The sequence below is a fragment of the Primulina tabacum genome, chromosome 3 (genome assembly GCF_025594145.1).
Source record: "Primulina tabacum isolate GXHZ01 chromosome 3, ASM2559414v2, whole genome shotgun sequence".
Taxonomy (NCBI): domain Eukaryota; kingdom Viridiplantae; phylum Streptophyta; class Magnoliopsida; order Lamiales; family Gesneriaceae; genus Primulina; species Primulina tabacum.
The window spans coordinates 7764278-7784939 of NC_134552.1; the positions used below are offsets into that span (position 1 = coordinate 7764278).

General features: G+C 34.9%; 2 protein-coding genes and 1 long non-coding RNA gene across 6 annotated transcripts; 2 read left to right on the forward strand and 1 right to left on the reverse strand.

Moving 5' to 3' along the window:
• LOC142539816 (putative protein phosphatase 2C 60) lies at positions 1-3419 on the forward strand. Of its 3 annotated transcripts, none has more exons than XM_075645538.1 (5): positions 1-691; positions 870-1274; positions 1708-2075; positions 2181-2417; positions 2911-3419. In XM_075645538.1, exons 2-5 carry the CDS (start codon positions 956-958, stop codon positions 3163-3165), a joined length of 1179 nt encoding a protein of 392 aa, XP_075501653.1. In that variant the 5' UTR covers positions 1-691; positions 870-955; the 3' UTR covers positions 3166-3419. The 3 variants fall into 3 exon arrangements, with proteins under 3 accessions (XP_075501653.1, XP_075501654.1, XP_075501655.1); XM_075645539.1 differs by having other exon boundaries at positions 1-607; XM_075645540.1 differs by having other exon boundaries at positions 1-502.
• An 8477-nt stretch (positions 3420-11896) lies between these two features.
• Positions 11897-18745, forward strand: LOC142539817 (V-type proton ATPase subunit B2-like). Of its 2 annotated transcripts, none has more exons than XM_075645542.1 (15): positions 11897-12052; positions 12446-12510; positions 14230-14285; positions 14411-14509; positions 14885-14944; positions 15754-15865; positions 15956-16164; positions 16674-16802; positions 16902-17039; positions 17325-17475; positions 17578-17660; positions 17995-18042; positions 18144-18197; positions 18319-18402; positions 18479-18745. In XM_075645542.1, the coding sequence occupies exons 2-15, from the start codon at positions 12453-12455 to the stop codon at positions 18662-18664; spliced, it is 1467 nt and encodes a 488-aa protein (XP_075501657.1). In that variant the 5' UTR covers positions 11897-12052; positions 12446-12452; the 3' UTR covers positions 18665-18745. The 2 variants fall into 2 exon arrangements, with proteins under 2 accessions (XP_075501657.1, XP_075501658.1); XM_075645543.1 differs by having other exon boundaries at positions 11924-12056.
• Positions 18705-20015, reverse strand: LOC142539818 (uncharacterized). The gene is made up of 2 exons (XR_012818979.1): positions 19862-20015; positions 18705-19687 (listed from the first exon to the last, which is right to left on the reverse strand). It is a non-coding gene; the product is annotated as an uncharacterized LOC142539818 (long non-coding RNA).
• Between the last annotated feature and the right edge of the window lie 647 nt (positions 20016-20662).

The following is a 20662-nucleotide window of genomic DNA, read 5'->3' on the forward strand; positions in this document are numbered from 1 at the left end:
TTCCTTGTTTTCTCTCTCTCAATTCTGTATCTGCTGGAACAGTGTGTGGAACCCATAACTGGTCCACTTCTTCGCTGGCTTCAAGCTCTCCGTTGTTGGATTTTAATGCGCTTTGTCTGCTGAGAGAGTTCAGCGTTTCAGTTGCCTCAATTATACACTTCTTCGTACAAATACCGCTCCCCTTTCCTCTTCACTATTGCATCTCTTTTTACCTTTACCCACTTTTCGCTTCCATCACTTCATCATCTGAGGAATCTTTCTAGTATTCTTGACAGTTTGTGGAGCTAGAAGACAAAAACCCACTTCAATTTTTACCCTTTTCCTTCGATTTGATGGATCTATATGTCTAAATCCCCTTCCACTTTCAGATATTTTCTTGATCAACTCTTGAGGCAACTTTTTTGGCGTATATATCAAATCCCCCCTTATCTGTCTTGGTATCAATCAGAAAAGCTGTGGTGTATGATTTGATGGTTGATCGAGGGTTTTGTGGTTCCATGAAGTTGGGCTTTTTTTTGTTATTTTGCAAATTTCATTTCTCTAAATTTTTTTGCACTTTTTGAATTGGAACTTCTAGACTTTGAACTACCTGGGCCAACTTGGAAATGTTAGTTTGACCATTGTTGAGACTTTCACATTCAGTTTTATTTGCTTTTGAATATTCTTGAAATCGATATCTATATCTACGCAGGTTTGCAAGTCTATATCTTAAATCAGTGTGGCTTTGAAAGATCTTCTTTGTTGGTTTTCTTATTGCATTTCTCAACTGAATCGAACTTGATTTAGCAATCTCAATAAATTTCTATTTTTTTTCATTTGGTGAGATTGTTGATGTTCTAATTGAAATCCATTGGTTTGTATTGCCCTAGATTTTAGTGCGTTTACTCTGTGCTTGTCGACAACGAGGTTACAAGTTTGAGCTTTATTTTGGATGGTGTTTTGGATGAGATGAGGGATGTTTTCTGGATTATTGAAATTTTTGAGGGCCTGTTTTCGGCCAAACTCGGATCAATATATTCACTCTGGTTCGGATTCTGGTGGTCGGCAAGATGGTCTTTTATGGTACAAGGACTCCGGGCAACATTGTAATGGAGATTTTTCAATGGCTGTAGTTCAAGCCAATAATTTACTCGAGGATCAAAGTCAACTTGAGTCTGGCTCTCTGAGCTTGAATGATTCAGGGCCATATGGTACTTTCGTCGGGATTTATGATGGGCATGGCGGCCCCGAAACTTCACGGTTCATCAACGAGCATCTCTTTCAACATCTAAAGAGTAAGTATTTCAACATCTCTTTCAAAATGTGAAGTGTAAGTCTTGTTACGCGGCTATTTTTGAGTTGTTATTAGCTGTGATCGAAGTTGTCAAAAATCACTTCTGTCAAAGTTTGAGCATTTTTCTAATTTAACACGTCCCTTCAATTTTTAACGTGTAAGTTGGAAAGCGGGGAATATTCATAAAGATCAGAAGTAACAATCAAGAGCAACCTGATAAAATATAAATGGGATTATCTGCTGAATTCTATCTTATGACCTCTTGTTTGGAGGCGATAAAACTATTTTGTAATATGCTCGAGTTTACTGGAACAAGACAGACAACGATTTTATACTTCCACGGTTGCAAATTTGTGTTCTCTCGACAAAGTGGATTGATCGTGATGTTGTGAAATCCCAGTTTATTCTATTTATTTAATATATAAAATGTCCAGGGTTCACTGCCGAAAATCAATCTATGTCAGTCGAGGTGATCCGGAAGGCTTTTCAAGCAACAGAAGATGGGTTTTTCTCGGTTGTGAGCAGGCAATGGCCTATGAAACCGCAGATAGCAGCAGTTGGCTCTTGCTGTCTTGTTGGAATCATCTGCAGTGGGACTCTTTACGTTGCCAGTCTTGGTGATTCGCGTGCTGTTATAGGGAGACTTGTTAAGGCTACCGGGGAAGTCCTTGCTATTCAACTCTCAGAAGAGCACAATGCGAGCTTTGAATCTGTGAGAAAGGAGCTGCAATCTCTGCACCCAGATGATCCGCATATCGTTGTTCTCAAGCATTCTGTGTGGCGTGTGAAAGGTCTTATACAGGTTGGTTTATTGAAAATTAGTTGCTTCATGTCATAACAATCCGTAGTTTAAGAAACTACTGCTATGTGTAGCTAATGAAACAAATATATTTCTTTTGGAATACAGGTTTCTAGATCGATTGGAGATTTTTATTTGAAGAAAGCGGAATACAACAGGGAGCCGTTGTATGTGAAATTTCGACTCCGGGAACCATTCAAAAGACCAATTTTGAGCCCTGAACCAGCGATTACTGTGCACCAGTTACTACCTCATGATCAATTCATTGTGTTCGCATCGGATGGCCTTTGGGAGCATCTTACAAATCAAGAAGCCATCGATCTGGTCCAAAATCATCCGCGGAGTGTAAGATTCCGGAGAAAACTCCTTTATGCTTTCTCGTTGTTTCATTTAATGAGGAGAAAAATGGAATAAAAATATCTATAGTCGACTGTAAAAGCAGAATATGCATGTGATTTCCATGTTGCTTTCCCTTTGACTAACCAAATTAGAAGCTCCTTCGGGCTTCGACATTGTTGTTGAAGTTGTAAAGTATTCTTCCTAGAAGTTGGAACTTATTCAAGTGGGGCTTAGCAATAGGTTTGATATCTAATAAATGTATTAGCCGGTCCTCATCAGCCAACAAACATCCTGAAATAAATACTCAATATCTATTTAATGAAATATAAAGGGGGTTTTGTCATCTCCTTGTATTAAACAATGTTAGAAACCAGTTTTTCTAAACGTTTTAATTTATAGAAGGTAGCTCGATTTTATTCCGATCTCCTGTATTTAACGTAATTTTTTGAACAAAAGAATGCAAAAAGTACTGTAATCTTTTTGCACCTCAATCTTGCAGGGGAGTGCTAGAAGATTAGTGAAAACAGCATTGCAAGAGGCGGCAAAGAAGAGAGAGATGAGATACTCAGACTTGAAGAAAATTGATCGTGGGGTCCGTCGTCATTTCCACGACGACATCACAGTTGTGGTTGTATTCCTCGACTCACATCTTGTGAGCAGGGCTACCTCAGCCAGGAGTCCTAACCTATCCGTGAAAGGGGGTGGCATTAATCTTGCTCCAAATGCTCTCGCGCCGTTTACTATGCCCACTTGAAAGAAAAAGAGAGTAATCCTTGAAATCTTTAATGTACACTGTAATCCTTAACTGAGAACAAAATCGACCTGGGTAGGCGAGATGTTCAAGAAACATTACACTGGGAAAAACAGAACTTAATCGAGGTGATATTCGTCCTAGATATGTTTTCTGAATAGATTTATTCTCTTTATTTTTTGTTTTCATGTTTGTATTATTTTCCCTTATTTCTGTATCGTTTATTTACTTGTGTAATAAATAGTATGATTCTTATTTGAGGCGAGTTCCAGCTAATAAGATCACTGAAAACTGCTAAATGCTCGGAAAAAAATGGTTATTTTTCTGTTTTGTTTATGTTACTCATTCCTTGCTGATTCCGTACCGTTTATTTGATACTAAAATCCCCATATTTTATCCATTTAATGTCAAGTCAGTTAACAGGCGAGCTTCACAAAGTAGGATAATTTTAGGACATTGGATGGAGAGATTGAGCGAGGACTGGTTTTCTTGCCCGCTTAACTCATTTTTTTTATTGTGTAAATCTTCTACTTCCTTCTTTTGTATTTGCTAGGAGATTATATAACTCAGTGAGTTGTTTTCTTGACACCATTTTTGTTTCTTGATTAAAAGCTGGCTGCTATGGAGTTTCAGCAGACATAAATCTCTTTGTTCCTCGCCATTCTTCACCATTTTTACATCACTTTTTTCCACTCATATCTCTGGAAGAAAACATAGTATCCAACTTTTTAGTTTGTTTCTTCGGAAAACATTAACTAATCCAAGCTATCAATTTAAACATCGTCTTGGGGAGTGATCTTCTCATCAAGGACCACATTTTTTTTAGCAATGGTCGTTTTGATCGGATTTTGAACTGGTGTAGGAAACAAAGTAAGATGGTTCTTTCTGATATTGAATCAAAGCGTGGCCATAAAGTTGAGTACTTGAGTTCTTGCTCGCATAGGGCAACACTCTAACGTTAGACCCGATCTAAAATTGATTTAGATAAATTAGTCAACTTAAAATTGGACAATTAAATCTTATACAACATCTTATTATGAGATATTCAATTAATGAGATCATAAGTTGTTTTTCATAGATGACTTTTGAAGTATTAATTTCAAGTCCAAGGCTAATTCAAAATAGGAATTATTATATTTATAAATGTAGTTTTCACGTAGGCCAAACAGATCTGATACCAAATGGCCACGATAGGGGAACGATGAATTACGGAAAGGAGAAAGTTGGCTATAGTCAATGGATTAAATGCGAGGTTTGAAACATGAATTTGACATATGTGAAAGGAAATTGTTCTGTTAAAAAAAATCATAAAAATTTAATCATTATTACTACTTATAACTAAGAAGAAGCCTCTGTGAGTGACAATCTCTTCTGTCTTGGTTTTAAGATTTCATGCATGTTGGTTATAAGAGTATTCTTACTTTATGGGTGGTGGATGCTAAATACTCGATTCTTTCCTCCTATTTTATTCTTGAATTCTTTACGTATTATTTAAAATACATCTTTTACGACGAGAAGACATCATATTCGTCATCGTTCAATTTAGTCTCCTCATGTAAGAACCTAATCACTAAACAGATTTTTTGACATCTGCAGCCTTTGAACATGATAGAGACTGGAGTATCGTTGAGGATCTTCCGACAAAGTTGCGAGAGATTATGGAAAAAGACAAACTGAAAATGAGCACAATAAAATAGATACCGTTGAAAAATATATTTAAAATGTGAGTATTGAATATTTGAATGTTGAATATTTGAATGTTGAAAATAAGAGTTGTAAATATTAAAAATTAGTGTGTGATGATGTAGGTAATGATGTATTTTATTTTTGGATTATTTGTAAAGATTTCCTATAAATAGATATCTCATTTGTGAAGAAAATCACAATTGAGTAGAGAGAAAAATATTATAAAGTGTGTAGTTTGGTAAATTTTGAGAGTTTGAGATTTTTACTTTTTACCATAAATTTTTACTTTTTCACAACACGTTATCAGCACGAACCTCTAAAAGTCCTACATACTTTTCCAAGCTCCAAACAGAAGAAAAAGGTAACAAAAATAATTATATTTATTTTACTGTTATTTATTTATTGTGTATTTATTTAATATACAATATAATGTTATTATTAGAAATAATAAAAATAAATTTTTCATAAACTTGTTATAAATCCTGGGAGGATGTTAAGACGACATCCCACACTCCCGGTAAGGGATACGACAAGTATAAAAGCCTATAAGGTTTTTAAACAAAATAAATTATGACACTCATTATAATATTATGATATGATATACATAATTATTTAAACATGTCTAATATTATATATATCATATTATTACCATAAAATTATACAAATACATACCTTTATTTTTTTTTGTACCCCAACGGTCATAAATGGTAAAAAACGGCTAGTTTTTGCCCTATAAATATGATCTCACAAACACATTCCATCACTCCAACTTTCTCTTCTTCTCTAAAAATTATTCATCATCAAATTTTTCGAAGAAAAAAGAAGATGGCTTTCTCAAGGTTATTTTTAATTATTTTGGTTATCATACTCACGAGTCTTTTATTTATCGGAGAATATCATCCTCGTGTGTTTTCTTTATTTTTACAAATACTTGTACTTGTTGTTTATCCGTTACTTTGTATTGCAATAATTATTAACTAATAAAATGCATCGTAATTTTTTTTAGTACCACCATGTCAAATTTAACAAAGCTCGAATTTGTTGCGCTCCACATCACGGGAAAGAATTATATGCCATGGACTCTAGATGTAGAAATGCATCTTGAGTCATTGGGTCTAAACGAGACCATTAAAGAAAATGGCATATGCACGTCACAAGAAAAGGCAAGAGCCATGATATTTTTGCGTCGACATCTCGACGATGGATTGAAATGTGAATATCTGACTGAAAAAAATCCCATGGCTTTGTGGAAGGGATTAAAAGAAAGATTCGAACATATAAGAGAAGTTATACTTCCGACCGCCCGGGATGAATGGAATACATTGAGATTCCAAGACTTTAAAAAAGTCAGTGATTACAATTCGGCGATGTATAGAATAATCTCGCAATTAAAATTTTGTGGACATGAGGTCACAGAATCTGAGATGCTTGAAAAAACATTTTCCACGTTTCATGCATCAAATATTACTCTACAGCAACAATATAGAGTACGTGGATTCGCGAGATATTCTGAACTCATCGCCTGTCTTCTTGTGGCGGAAAAAAACAACGAGCTATTAATGAGAAATCATCAGTCCCGACCCACTGGATCAACAGCATTTCCAGAAGTAAATGCTTTAAGTAAAAATGAATTTAAACCTGGAAACCAAAATCAAATTCAAAGACAAGGTTTTGGTCGAGGTCGAGGTCGAGGTCGAGGTCGAGGTCGTGGACGTGGACGTGGACGTGGAATTGGCCGTGGTCGTGGTCAAGGCCGTGGTTTTGAAAATAATCGAGATAGTTATTTTTATAACTCATCTCAAAAGAACGTCCCAAACCATCAACAGAAAAGGCATAATGAGAATACAAGTGTTAATGAGAAGCACTCAAAAAGATATGAAAGTTCTTGTTACAGATATGGTACTCCAGGACATTGGTCCAAAGTTTGTCGAGCCCCTGAGCACCTTTGTAAACTTTATAAAGAATCATTAAAGGGGAAAGAAAAGGAGACCAACTTCACTGAACGCAGTGACCGTTTGAGTGATTCAACTCATTTTGATGCTGGTGATTTTATGAATGATTTCTCTGGAAATGATCAATATGTTGGTGGGATAGAAATGAACAATATTGATGCTGCAGATTTTCTCAACGATTTCTCTGAAAATGAACAATATAATGGTAGAATATAAATGTACAATAATCTATTTTTCATGTATTCATAGAATAATGTTTTATTGTATAATTATGATTTGCGTTATATTTAAATATATATTGCAAGTAATTTATTTCATTGCATATTTTTTTGAAGTTCAAATATGGAAAATGCTATGAGCAAAGCTGAAGTTTGCATACCCGATAGTGGTACAACGCACACTATCCTCCGAGATAAAAGATATTTCTTGGAACTAAAACCAACAAAAACAACGGTGAATACAATATCAGGTCCTGTAGACTTGATTAAAGGATGTGGTAAAGCACAATTTTTGTTACCTAATGGTACAAAATTTTTTATCAATGATGCTTTATATTCACCACAATCGAAAAAAAATTTGTTGAGTTTTAATGATATATATTCCCATGGGTATGATACTCAAACAATGAATGAAGGGAATGAGAAATATATGTGTCTTATCACATATAAATCAGGAAAGAAATATGTGATTGAAAAACTACCAATGCTCCCTACTAGATTGCATTATACACATATAAGTCTCATTGAATCAAACATGGTAGTTGATAATTCTTCGATATTAACCAATTGGCATGATCGATTGGAACATCCTGGTTCAACAATGATGCGAAGAATTATAGAAAATACACATGGTCATCCACTGAAAGACCAGAAGATCTTTCAGAATAATAAGTTTCAATGTAAAGCATGTTCTCTTGGAAAACTTATTATAAGACCATCACCAGTCAAAATCCAAACTGAATCACCAATGTTTCTTGAACGTATTCAGGGTGATATTTGTGGACCAATCCATCCACCATGTGGACCATTCAGATACTTTATGGTATTGATTGATGCCTCCAGCAGATGGTCACATGTATGTTTATTATCAACTCGAAATGTTGCATTTGCAAGATTACTTGCTCAAATAATAAAATTGAGGAATCAATTTCCTGATTATACAATCAAGAAAATTAGACTTGATAATGCTGGTGAATTTACTTCCCAAACTTTCAATGATTATTGTATGTCTATGGGAATCATTGTTGAGCATCCTGTTGCTCATGTACATACACAGAATGGATTGGCTGAATCATTGATTAAACGTCTGCAAATGATTGCTAGACCAATGATAATGAAAACAAAGCTCCCTATTTCTATATGGGGACATGCAATTTTACACGCTGCTTCATTAATTCGCATCAGACCAAGTGCATATCATAAATACTCCCCATTGCAGCTTGCATTTGGTAAAGAACCAGACATTTCTCATCTGAGAATTTTTGGATGTATGGTGTATGTGCCTATTGCACCACCGCAACGAAAGAAAATGGGACCTCAAAGAAAGGTTGGAATTTATATCGGTTATGATAGTCCATCAATCATTCGATATATTGAACCTCAGACAGGCGACGTGTTCACAGCACGTTTTGCTGATTGTCATTTTAATGAGGAAATCTTCCCAATGTTAGGGGAAGAACAGAAACATACCGAAAAAAAAATTACATGGTATGTATCATCATTGTTACATCTGGATCCAAGAACAAAACAATGTGAAAAAGATGTACAACAAATTGTACACTTGCAAAGAATAGCAAATCAAATACCAGATGCATTTCCAGACACAAAAGGGGTAACTAAATCATATATACATGCTGCAAATGCCCCTGCTCGAATTGAAATTCCAAAGAAACAAATGGAAGATACTCATGATGTCATTAAACGCCTGAAGCGTGGAAGGCCAGTCGGTTCCAAGGATAAAAATCCTCGAAAAAGAAAATTCATAGAGAAACACGATGATCACAAAATAAAGAATGACGTTTCTGAAGAAACACATGATGATCACAAAATAGAGAATGGTGTTCCTGAAGAAACACATGATGATGAAAATGTTCTGTCAGAACCACAAACTGACGAGAATCATGAAATCTCTATCAATTATATTAATACTGGAAAAATATGGAACCGAAAAGATATAGATGAAATTGATGATATATTTTCTTATAATGTGGCAATCGACATCATAAATGATAACGAAGATCATGAACCAAAATCTTTTGGTGAATGTAAAAATCGGCAGGATTGGATAAAATGGAAAGATGCCATCCAGGTTGAATTAAATTCGCTAAATAAACGTAATATTTTTGGACCTATAGTCCTTACACCTGAAGGTGTAAAACCTGTTGGATACAAATGGGTTTTTATTCGAAAGCGAAATGAGAAAAATGAAATAGTAAGATATAAAGCTCGACTTGTTGCACAAGGTTTTTCTCAAAGGCCTGGAATTGATTATGAAGAAACGTATTCTCCTGTGATGGATGCAATTACGTTTCGGTATTTGATTAGCTTGGCGGTATCTGAAAATTTAGAAATGCGTCTTATGGATGTTGTTACAGCTTACTTATATGGATCACTTGATAGTAATATATATATGAAAATCCCTGAAGGATTTAAGATGCCTGAAGCACAAAGTTCAAAACCCAGGGAATGTTATTCTGTGAAATTAAAAAGATCATTATATGGGTTAAAGCAATCAGGTCGAATGTGGTATAATCGACTAAGTGATCACTTGATGAAAAAGGGATATGTAAATAATTCAATATGCCCTTGTGTTTTCATTAAGAAAACAACATCCGGATGCGTAATTATTGCTGTATATGTTGATGATTTAAACATCATTGGAACGAATAAAGAAATTCAAGAAGTTGTGTCATACTTGAAGGAAGAATTTGAAATGAAGGATCTTGGAAAAACCAAGTATTGTCTGGGTTTACAAATTGAACAAAAAGAATGTGGAATGTTTGTTCACCAGACAAATTATACAGAAAAGATCCTTAAACGTTTTAATATGGATAAAGCAAATCCTTTAAGTACTCCAATGGTTGTTAGATCATTAAACATAGAAAAGGATCCATTCCGTCCATGTGAAGATGATGAAGATATTCTTGGTCCAGAAGTACCATATCTAAGTGCCATCGGTGCCCTTATGTACCTTACAAATTGTACAAGGCCTGATATATCTTTTGCTGTGAATCTGTTGGCAAGATTTAGCACATATCCAACAAAGAGACACTGGAACGGAATTAAACATATATTCCGTTATCTACGAGGAACGACAGACTTGGGACTTTTGTATTCAAAAGATGCTAATCCAAGTATAATTGGTTATGCTGATGCTGGATACTTATCTGATCCACACAAGGCACGTTCCCAAACTGGATATGTATTTACTCGTGGAGGCACTGCAATATCTTGGCGTTCTCAGAAACAAACGCTCGTAACAACTTCATCAAATCATGCCGAGATTATTGCACTACATGAAGCAAGTCGTGAATGTGTGTGGTTAAAATCAATGACCCAACATATCCAAATTTCATGCGGATTATCATCTGATGAGAAGCCTGTGATACTATATGAAGATAATGCTGCATGTGTTGCTCAAATGAAAGAAGGATACATAAAAAGCGACAGAACTAAACATATTCCTCCTAAGTTCTTCGCATTCACTAAGGAGCTAGAGAAGAATAAATATATTGATGTTCGTCACATTCAATCAAGTGAAAACTCATCAGATCTCTTCACAAAGGCACTTCCTACGTCAATATTCAGAAAGCACATATATAATATTGGGATGCGCAATCTACGAAATTTGTGAAGAATTGTTCGTGTCAACATGAGGGGGAGTTTACGTGACTGCACTCTTTTTCCCTTACTATGGTTTTTATCCCAATGGGTTTTTCCTAGTAAGGTTTTTAACGAGGCAGTATAAAAACACGTAATGAAGACAATCATTATGATCATCATCACAATGGGGAGTGTTGAAAAATATATTTAAAATGTGAGTATTGAATATTTGAATGCTGAAAATAAGAGTTGTAAATATTAAAAATTAGTGTGTGATGATGTAGGTAATGATGTATTTTATTTTTGGATTATTTGTAAAGATTTCCTATAAATAGATCTCTCATTTGTGAAGAAAATCACAATTGAGTAGAGAGAAAAATATTATAAAGTGTGTAGTTTGTTAAATTTTGAGAGTTTGAGATTTTTACTTTTTACCATAAATTTTTACTTTTTCACAACAGATACATTGTTATTGGTTATCTTATTACTTAAAATCAAATATATCAATTCAAGCTCAACACAAGAGAATTTGTCCTTGCTATTCAAATTCGGACTTCAACAACGAGGTTGTTGTAATTTAAGGGAGATCTAGAATCGATATAACTTATAGATAGAACATGAAACATACTATAAAAATAAAATTTGAGTGAGAAATTTTTTAAAAGTTCACATATATAGAAAATCCATCGCTTGACATGGCTCGGTGAATTCCCGTTTAAAATTTTTAATCCTCAAATTGGTGTGTCCATAATTCCTTTTGTCCAGAAGAATATGCGACGAGGCTGTCCTGTCAAATCGGGTCCCACCCACGTCGGTCATCTATTTGATGTGTAGCCTCAGATTCAATCCGGAATTAAATCCAATTGAAATCAAATTGAAAATTGTGCTCCGATGGTTGTACACTGCCTTTCAATTTTGTCCACAGTTGTACATTTAGTTGTGATTCATAAATATTAAATAGTAGGTTATTCTAGTCTAGGACAAATTCACGTATCTATATTTATGACATTGATCGATTTCATTAACATGTATCGTGAAAAATTATATTTTTGATATAAAAATTAATATTTTGTATGAGTTAAGATCGATTAAAAAAAGATGACTCATAAAATTAGGCAACGACACAATATCATAAAAGTTTTTGTTAGACTGCTGTAAATGAAGACGCCGTACATATCACGTGTTATTTACCATACACACAGATATAGAAAGAAAAATGTTGGAATAATTATTTTGTAAGAGAGAGAGAGAGAGATATATATATATATATTATATAATCATATAATTAATAAATAAAAATAACAGCTCTTGAGTTTCAGCCTTCAGATCTCAGTGATTGTCTTAATTTTTGTTGGTGTGGTTTAGTTCGGTTCGGTTCGCTCTGATATCTTTCTCCTCCTGCTGTCCTGTCGGATTCATAGCCGAATTGAGGTATGTAGTTTTCGAGATCCGACTTCTAGATTTTGGATCTCAATTGATTATGATTGTGATTTTGTGTTTTGTTTGTTGTTTTTATATTTTGCGTCTCTGATTTAATGTGTATGCGTTTTTTAATCACGCGTGAGGGTATTTACCTGAACCGAGTGATCGGAGCTTCGCAGTTTATGGGATTCATTTGTCTCAAAATGATTTCGTTGATGTCTGATGGACTGTCTACATGTTCATATTAATGTATTGTGAGCTTTTCTTTTAGGATTGTTGTTAATTTTTAGGATTATAGTTTATTTTCCTCGGTTTCGAATAATTGGAACCTCACTGCAACTGAATTTCAGTGCTTGAAGTTGCTTTCTATTGACGTTGAGTGGTGTGGGATTTTGTTGATAGATTCAAAATGGGGGTGTCACAAAACAACTCTGACTTGGAGGAGGGAACTCTGGAAATCGGAATGGGTATGTTGTCATTTCAATTTTTTTCTAAAAAATAATTTGAATTGCGGTCCAGTTCTGTTTTTCTTTTTGGTGTGGTCTGGAGGTGGTGCGCGCATTATCACCCCGCAATAGATGTGATGTCTAAATAGGGATGGTAATAGGTTCGGGTAGGATTCTATGTCTCCGTCCTCATCCTCGTTTATTGTATCTATCTCCATCCCCATCTCCGTCTGGTATTCAATTCATTCTCGTCTCCATACCTGTCCGAATACTGGGTATCTATACCTTACCCATGTATCATATTACCAGCTACAATTACTTTTTTGTAAATTTGAATTATTTCAATAAAATTATGCTTTTTTACCAAGTTCTTAGAGAACAATAATAAAAATATTAAAAATAAAAAGTAGCAAATTAAATATCATATAAGAAATAACAAAATATTATAAATACTTTATTCCAACACTAAAAATAACATTAGCTTTATACTAATAATTTTAGTTGTTTCATCCAATTATCATCATTCAACAAAAACAAAATATAATTAATATTTTTAATATAAAGAAATACATAAATATATGTATATATAGACATCTATGTTGCATGGATACGGGTACGAGTATCGTATTGAGTATGATACGGATACGGCGACACGTCAAATTTTGAAAATTTTAGACACGATACGGCTAGGATACGACAATCATTAAAATATATATAAATATTATATATATTTATATTTATATAAATTTAGTATTGAGAAGTAAAAATTATAGAAATGGAATGAAAGAGACGGACAAATGTATTTAGGGATTTAAAAGCCCATCCAAATTTATTTTAAATTATTTTTCTTTAGTCCCTAGAAATTTTAATTTTTTTAATTAACCCCTAAAACTTTTAAATATTTGCAATTTTGCCCAAATGTATCCGAAAAACGTATCCATGCCGTATCCATGGCGTGTCCTCGCCGTGTCCAAAACGTTTCCTGCTGGTCAACCCTAAACAAAGTCAACGATACGGATTTTGAGGTATTCGACACGCGTATCCGCGTGTCGTATCCGTATCCGTGTCGTATCCGTATCCGATACTTCAAAAAAAAAAATTTTAAGGTATCCGTGCTACATAGATAGACATATATATATTTTATTTATTTAATCGGGTATTCGGGTCGAATATGGGTAAGATGTTACTACATCCGTCTCCATCTCTATACCCGATTATTCATTTATTCAATCGGGTAAAAAATCTCTTCCACACCTTCCTCCATTCGAGTCTGGTCCGTCGGGTTCGGAGGAAATTGCCATCCCAATGTCTAAACCATTCCCGTTTCCTACTATGATGTTATTGGTTATGGATGTCTCTCACGACTGTTGTCACTATGAAACGTGGGCTGTCGTTAATAGTTGGAATGCTATTTTCAAAACAAAAGAAAATAGTTGGAATGCATGTGAAAACTCTCTAAGATATGCCGTAATCTTGTTAGTGCTCTGCACACGTCATAGCAAATGAAAATAATGACAGTTGCCACTATATAAAGTTTTAGTTGTACTTGAGATTATAAGATGTACTTTCAGGGGCACATTTAGCTATGCAACTGTCTTTTTATTTATTTTGTGTTACTGGTGGCCATCTCAAATGGTTATCGTGTGGTTGTCATGATGAGACCTTTTCATGCCCTCAAACACTGTTCACTGCATGTGTATACGAGGAGCATATCAACGAAAGCTCTTTATTTATTTGCAGAATACAGAACTGTGTCAGGTGTTGCTGGACCTCTGGTTATCCTTGACAAAGTCAAGGTGAGTGTTGTGTACTTAGTCATTTACTTCTTCTTGTGTTGCTCTTCATTTACGTATATATATCTCAGTATTATTGTATGGATTTGGGAACAAGATCTCATAAATGTGTCTATGAAACTCTTCAGGGACCTAAGTACCAAGAGATTGTTAATATTCGCCTAGGGGATGGAACTACCCGACGTGGGCAAGTTTTGGAAGTTGATGGGGAAAAGGCTGTTGTTCAGGTGATGACTTAATAATTTATTTCTATTTTGTTTTTTGATTGGGTTCATGTTATTTCCTAAGAATTTGTTGCGAGATCTATTTTCATCCTGCTGACCATTGAATATCCAAACTTATTCAAATGAATCACACAATCGTTGCCTATCTAGCATTTATGGTATGTTATAAATGCTAGCATTTTGTTTTTCTTTCCCGCAATTCTTAGGATTCTAGTGGCAAGTTGTCGAGTTTTCATGAGTTATCCTATATGTTGGCTAGTCAGAGTTGTGCATGTTACATGATATATCTCGATTTCAGTTACTTCAATACCCTGTCGATGTTTTCAATGTGAAGAATGCAACATTGAGGGAAGTGTTTCTGATCCAGTTTTTTACCAGGTCTTTGAAGGAACATCCGGAATTGATAACAAGTACACAACTGTCCAGTTCACAGGGGAGGTAAACTAATTCTTCTGGGCGATCATTTTCTCCAAAATCATGTTGTTTTGAATTTCCTTGACTGAAGTAGTTGGGACTTCTTGGTCCATGATTATCATCATTCTCTATATACTCGTATGTTTCCACCCACAGGCAAAACAAGAAAAAAGCAGTATCCTTTTCCTATTTCTTGTATTGTCTTCACTATGAACTTGTTTTATATTTATCTTACGAAATTATTGAATTGCATTAATTAATTTTTATAAACTGTCAGATATTTTTTTTATGAAATCATCACTTGGTTTGTGAATTTTTTTATTTATGAACACACCTACCTTTTCTTGTTTTTGCTGTTTATATGTTTACAATCGTCATGTCACATGTTGTTGTTGCTATGAACACTCGCTGACTGTCATCTATGTATGTGCCTTCCTGATATAGTGTTCTGAACTTGGTATATTCCTTCATAGACGTGTTGAATCTGTTAACCTGTTTAATCAATCCATATGTTGACGCTTATGTTAGCAACAGGGTTTAACTTTTGCGGTGCTTTATTGTTGTTTGTTGTCTATAAGATGCTGTATGTCAACATAGATTGATCCGAAATTCAGTTGACCAGAAATTGATTTAGAATTCTATTGAACACTGAAAAGTTCAAAATCAATTTGTGATGTGTTTTATTATGAGATTGAAATTTCAATTTTATTTTGGTTGAAAGGGAATGATTCTCACAAAAAGTTTTCACTTCTTAGGATCGCCAAGTTTTTGTTCTGTTTTTTTTTTTTTACAATGTCTGTTTTCATAAGATTTCTTTTGCGACCTTTTTCCAGGTTTTAAAAACACCTGTTTCATTGGACATGCTTGGCCGTATTTTTAATGGTTCTGGGAAACCCATTGACAATGGGCCTCCTATTCTTCCAGAGGCTTACTTGGATATATCTGGTGAGTGACAGTGGACATCGAAGTTAACTTATGTCTAAATGTATGTGTGTTGCTTGTCCATAAGTATATTCTTTACCATGTGTGCTTTAGGAAGTTCTATCAATCCTAGCGAGAGAACTTATCCTGAAGAAATGATACAGACTGGAATTTCAACTATTGATGTCATGAACTCAATTGCCAGAGGGCAGAAAATCCCTCTTTTCTCTGCTGCTGGTCTCCCCCACAACGAAATTGCTGCCCAGATCTGTCGCCAGGCTGGTTTGGTGAAACGGTTGGAGAAATCTGATAATCTTCTCGAGGTATAAGATCATCACCCCAATAGCTCTTTATATCTAGAGCAAATATTTATTGATTAGCCTTCTGCTTAAGACTTTTCTTTTTATGCTCGATATACTTATAGTTTTCCTTTTGTTGCTTTTTAGTTTTGTTATGCCATCACTTTATGCGGTGAAACCAATGGCATCAATAATACAGTCCTCTCTTATCACCTTTTGAAGGCTCTGCATTGTGTGATACTAAATACGAAATTGATGAGTGTAGTAATAAATACGACACGGAGATGCAACATGATATTGTGAAGAGGGAATCTCCTTGCTTTCTTGTTAGGATAGCCTTTATTAGTGATGTGGGCGTGCCTGTTATAATTTATTAGTTATACTTTTCTACTCTAAAATGTTCTACTTCATGGGTATTCGGTTAGTTTATCTATTTTGTATGTGGTTTCTTATGCTGGTATCCCAAGTAATTCGTGTCAACTTGGTTCTGATAATCTATTTTGGTTTTGATGATGATCTATTTTACGATACAGCACGATGGAGAGGACAATTTTGCCATTGTCTTTGCAGCTATGGGAGTCAACATGGAGACTGCACAGTTTTTTAAACGTGATTTTGAGGAAAATGGATCCATGGAGAGGGTGACCCTTTTCCTTAACTTGGTAGTTTTTTGCTTCCACAAATTAAGTAATTCTACTTTTTCGTTAATCTTGATAACAGTTGTCCTCGTTTTCTTCTCTTCTAATATGAACTGATTGCAGGCCAATGACCCTACAATAGAACGTATTATTACTCCTCGTATTGCTCTGACAACTGCAGAATATTTAGCATATGAATGTGGGAAGCATGTCCTGGTCATATTGACAGATATGAGTTCTTATGCCGATGCTCTCCGTGAGGTATCATGGGCAAAAGCTCCTTCCTTTATTGTCTAACGATAGATGAGGATTGTGTACTTTTCTAGAATCTAGTAGTCATTAAAGTATGAAGTATCCCTTATCTTTTATTTAAATTTGGAGTATGAAGTGCCTTTACGTCTCTTTTTAACAATTGTTACGAAATGTCTCTACATTACAGTACTAGTTTATCCTTGCTGCTATTTACTACTTCAGTCTACTTGATTTTTCTGTCTTCATGTTTTTTAAAAAGCTATGGTGTCAACTACAGTATAAATTCCTTCATAGGTGTCTGCTGCTCGCGAGGAAGTCCCAGGAAGGCGTGGATATCCTGGTTACATGTACACTGATCTTGCAACTATCTATGAGAGAGCCGGGCGTATTGAAGGACGGAAGGGATCCATCACACAAATTCCAATCTTGACCATGCCTAATGATGGTACTACATCATTCTTTTAATAGATGGGTAGCAAAATTAATCTCAGCTCTTATTGATTTTTTATTTAACCAGTTCCTTTTTTTTTTCTGTTTCCATCTGTAGACATAACACATCCAACTCCAGATCTTACTGGTTACATTACCGAAGGGCAGATATATATTGACAGACAACTTCATAATCGGCAGGTAAAGATAGATTGTTGCACACCAGTTAGTCTGTAGAAGTAATATACAAACGGTGACCCTACCTTCTCAACTTTCTCTCTTTAAAATATTTAGAGAAAATCTTTTATAACCTTTTTACTGTTGTAACTTGTGTCAAACAATTTGGCGAATCAAATTGTCTTGCTGTGGTGAAACATTTCAAGTGACTGCTTGTAGTCCTTCATATTGGACTTGATGGCGTAGTATTTTGGGATTCTCTTCCTTGTCGATGGATGAATTTTCTTCCTTGTTGATGGATGAATGCATCGATTCTGAAACATTTACCTAAACAAATGATGCATTACTGAACTTGCAGATATACCCTCCAATTAATGTGCTGCCATCCTTGTCTCGTTTGATGAAGGTATGTGGGATGCAGATATATATTTAATTTGGTTTGATTTATCAAAGGTGAATAATAGTTGACATTGTTTGCACAAAATTAAATGTCACTTCTTACTGCAGAGTGCAATTGGTGAGGGCATGACCCGAAGGGATCACTCTGATGTATCTAACCAGGTAGATTACCTTTTTTCGGTAACATTTGTTCAAATTTCTCCAGCGGGATCACTCCAACTGTTTTTACTTTTCTTCATCCATAAGTTTTCAACTGTTGATCCCTGTATTTTAATATTCTCAGCTTTATGCAAACTATGCCATTGGAAAGGATGTCCAAGCAATGAAAGCTGTGGTCGGAGAAGAAGCGCTTTCCTCGGAAGATCTGGTGAGTTATTCATAACAAATGACTTAAAATTTCATGAATAAATAAGTGAGATGACTAATGGAGCGTTATTTGACAGCTATATCTTGAGTTTCTTGACAAATTTGAGAGGAAGTTCGTCGCACAAGGAGCCTATGACACCCGCAACATCTTCCAGTCACTTGATCTGGCTTGGACACTGCTCCGGATCTTCCCCCGGGAGCTTCTTCATCGTATTCCTGCGAAGACTCTCGATCAATACTATAGCAGGGATGCAGCAAACTAGTGAAAAAGGCAAGCATGCTCGCTCTTGTACTCGGTTCCTCTGTTTGCCATGTGATAATGTTATTCACCGTGCAATTTTTTTTTATATGTCGTATCCCCCTATATCTGGTTTAAAATAAGGGTTGAATGAATGAGATCTTTGATGAGCACCACAGAAGCCATAGCTCTCCGGCAGTGCAAGACGTTAGCATTCTTTCGTTAGATCCTGTAATCCATTTATATAATTGCAGTCACTCTAGATAAACTGGTGTGTTTAGGTTCGTCAAGTATTTGATTTAACTATTATGCGGCCTCTACAATCTGGCAGCATGCGTCTTGTATCTTTGCATTGCTGTTGGAATTTTACTTCCCTTCACATTTTCGTTAGAGAGAGTTCTCCATATCATTCTCATATATGTATTATCTTGAATAATATGCGACACTTTTGTTTTGGTGGTGGTCGTGGATACATACGAAATGAATGAAACATGACATTTCCCCCTTTTTGAGTTAAAGATCGAAACTTTGATTCCCCGTCAGGAATTATTTTGCTCTCGCAAGAACTCACAATATTATGCCATATCCATCCCCCAATAGCACGCGTATCTTTTCCATGCACTTGCTACATACAAATGAAATATACATATATAAAAAATAGTTGATGTAACCTTAAATATTAGTTGGCTCAAGTGACCTCCTTAAAAATGGAGAAAAAATGGGGGGAAATGAAAAACCAACAAATTTTCACGTGTCACCCAGCTTTGGAAGTTCCGGCTACAGGGGGTAACACAACCAAATCAAGATTCCCGGGATAGGGAGTCCACAATCCTAACCCGCTCTTACTCTCCATCAACTCGGGATGTTTCTTAATCTCAGACACGGTTTGTGATTACTCGACTTCAGACGAATGATCGTGACTGTGAGTATGCAATATAAAGATCGAATTGTATTCACAGTTCGGAAACAAGAAAAATATAAACATGTCACGTAACCTATAAACAACACATCCAAAACTTGATCGATCTCTCGGCATTGAGAGGTTGACCTCGTTGAACCATTAGCAACTAAACAGATTTTTCAGTTCGGTGTTTGCGTATGATCATGGCTCCTTCGGGAACGTCTGCACAAAGGAATTAGTCCAATCAATATAGTAAACCGCGATAGTGTAGCATATAACCATCAAAGAAATGAATTAAAGAGCAAAATGCAACAATTTGACTATATCTGGTGCAGTTCCAACCCAATATAGATTCATAAAAGGAAAAGGTGGAATAACATCAGAATTCAAAACAAAAGATATCTTTCATTTCTTAACACGCATAAAACTTAAAACATTGAGAAAACCGTCGCGACCAAATCCTTAGTAAGTATATATAGTCATTTTGTGTAAAAAATTTAAAGATTACATTAAAAGTGCAAATTTTATAAATTATTTGTTCAGAAGAAGGTTTATAAAAATTTGTGGTGTTTTATAATAAATTTTGGATGATAAATTGAAATAGTTTTATGTCATAGCTAATTTATGATTTGTTTAACATTAAAATATTCAATGAAATAAGGATATATTTGGTACACCAATATTAGTTAGGATAAATTATGCATGCCTTGATAATATAGTGTGTCGTGCGTTGTGTGTGCATATTTAAAATTTCACATAAAAATTTAAATAATCAACATATAATTCTAGATTAGATCGGTAATATGCAATAATTCGAGGAAACCTTACAGAAAGCCATACATGTTATTTTAAGTGCTTATAAAGTCTTACCCACAAAATCTACCACACGACAATTTTTTTTCTATGCAAATCACAATAATTCCAATATCCTATTGCCTTTAGCTTGTAAAAATATTCGATCAAAATCATAATTTTTTTTACCATAAAAAATGGCTGCAATCATTGGCGGAGCCACATACATATATGTCCAGTCTTTAGCTCGAGTCGCCTAGTTTTTTTAAAAAAAAATTATATGTAAATTTTGTATAATTTTGGAATAATATGATATTAGCTCGGGTATAT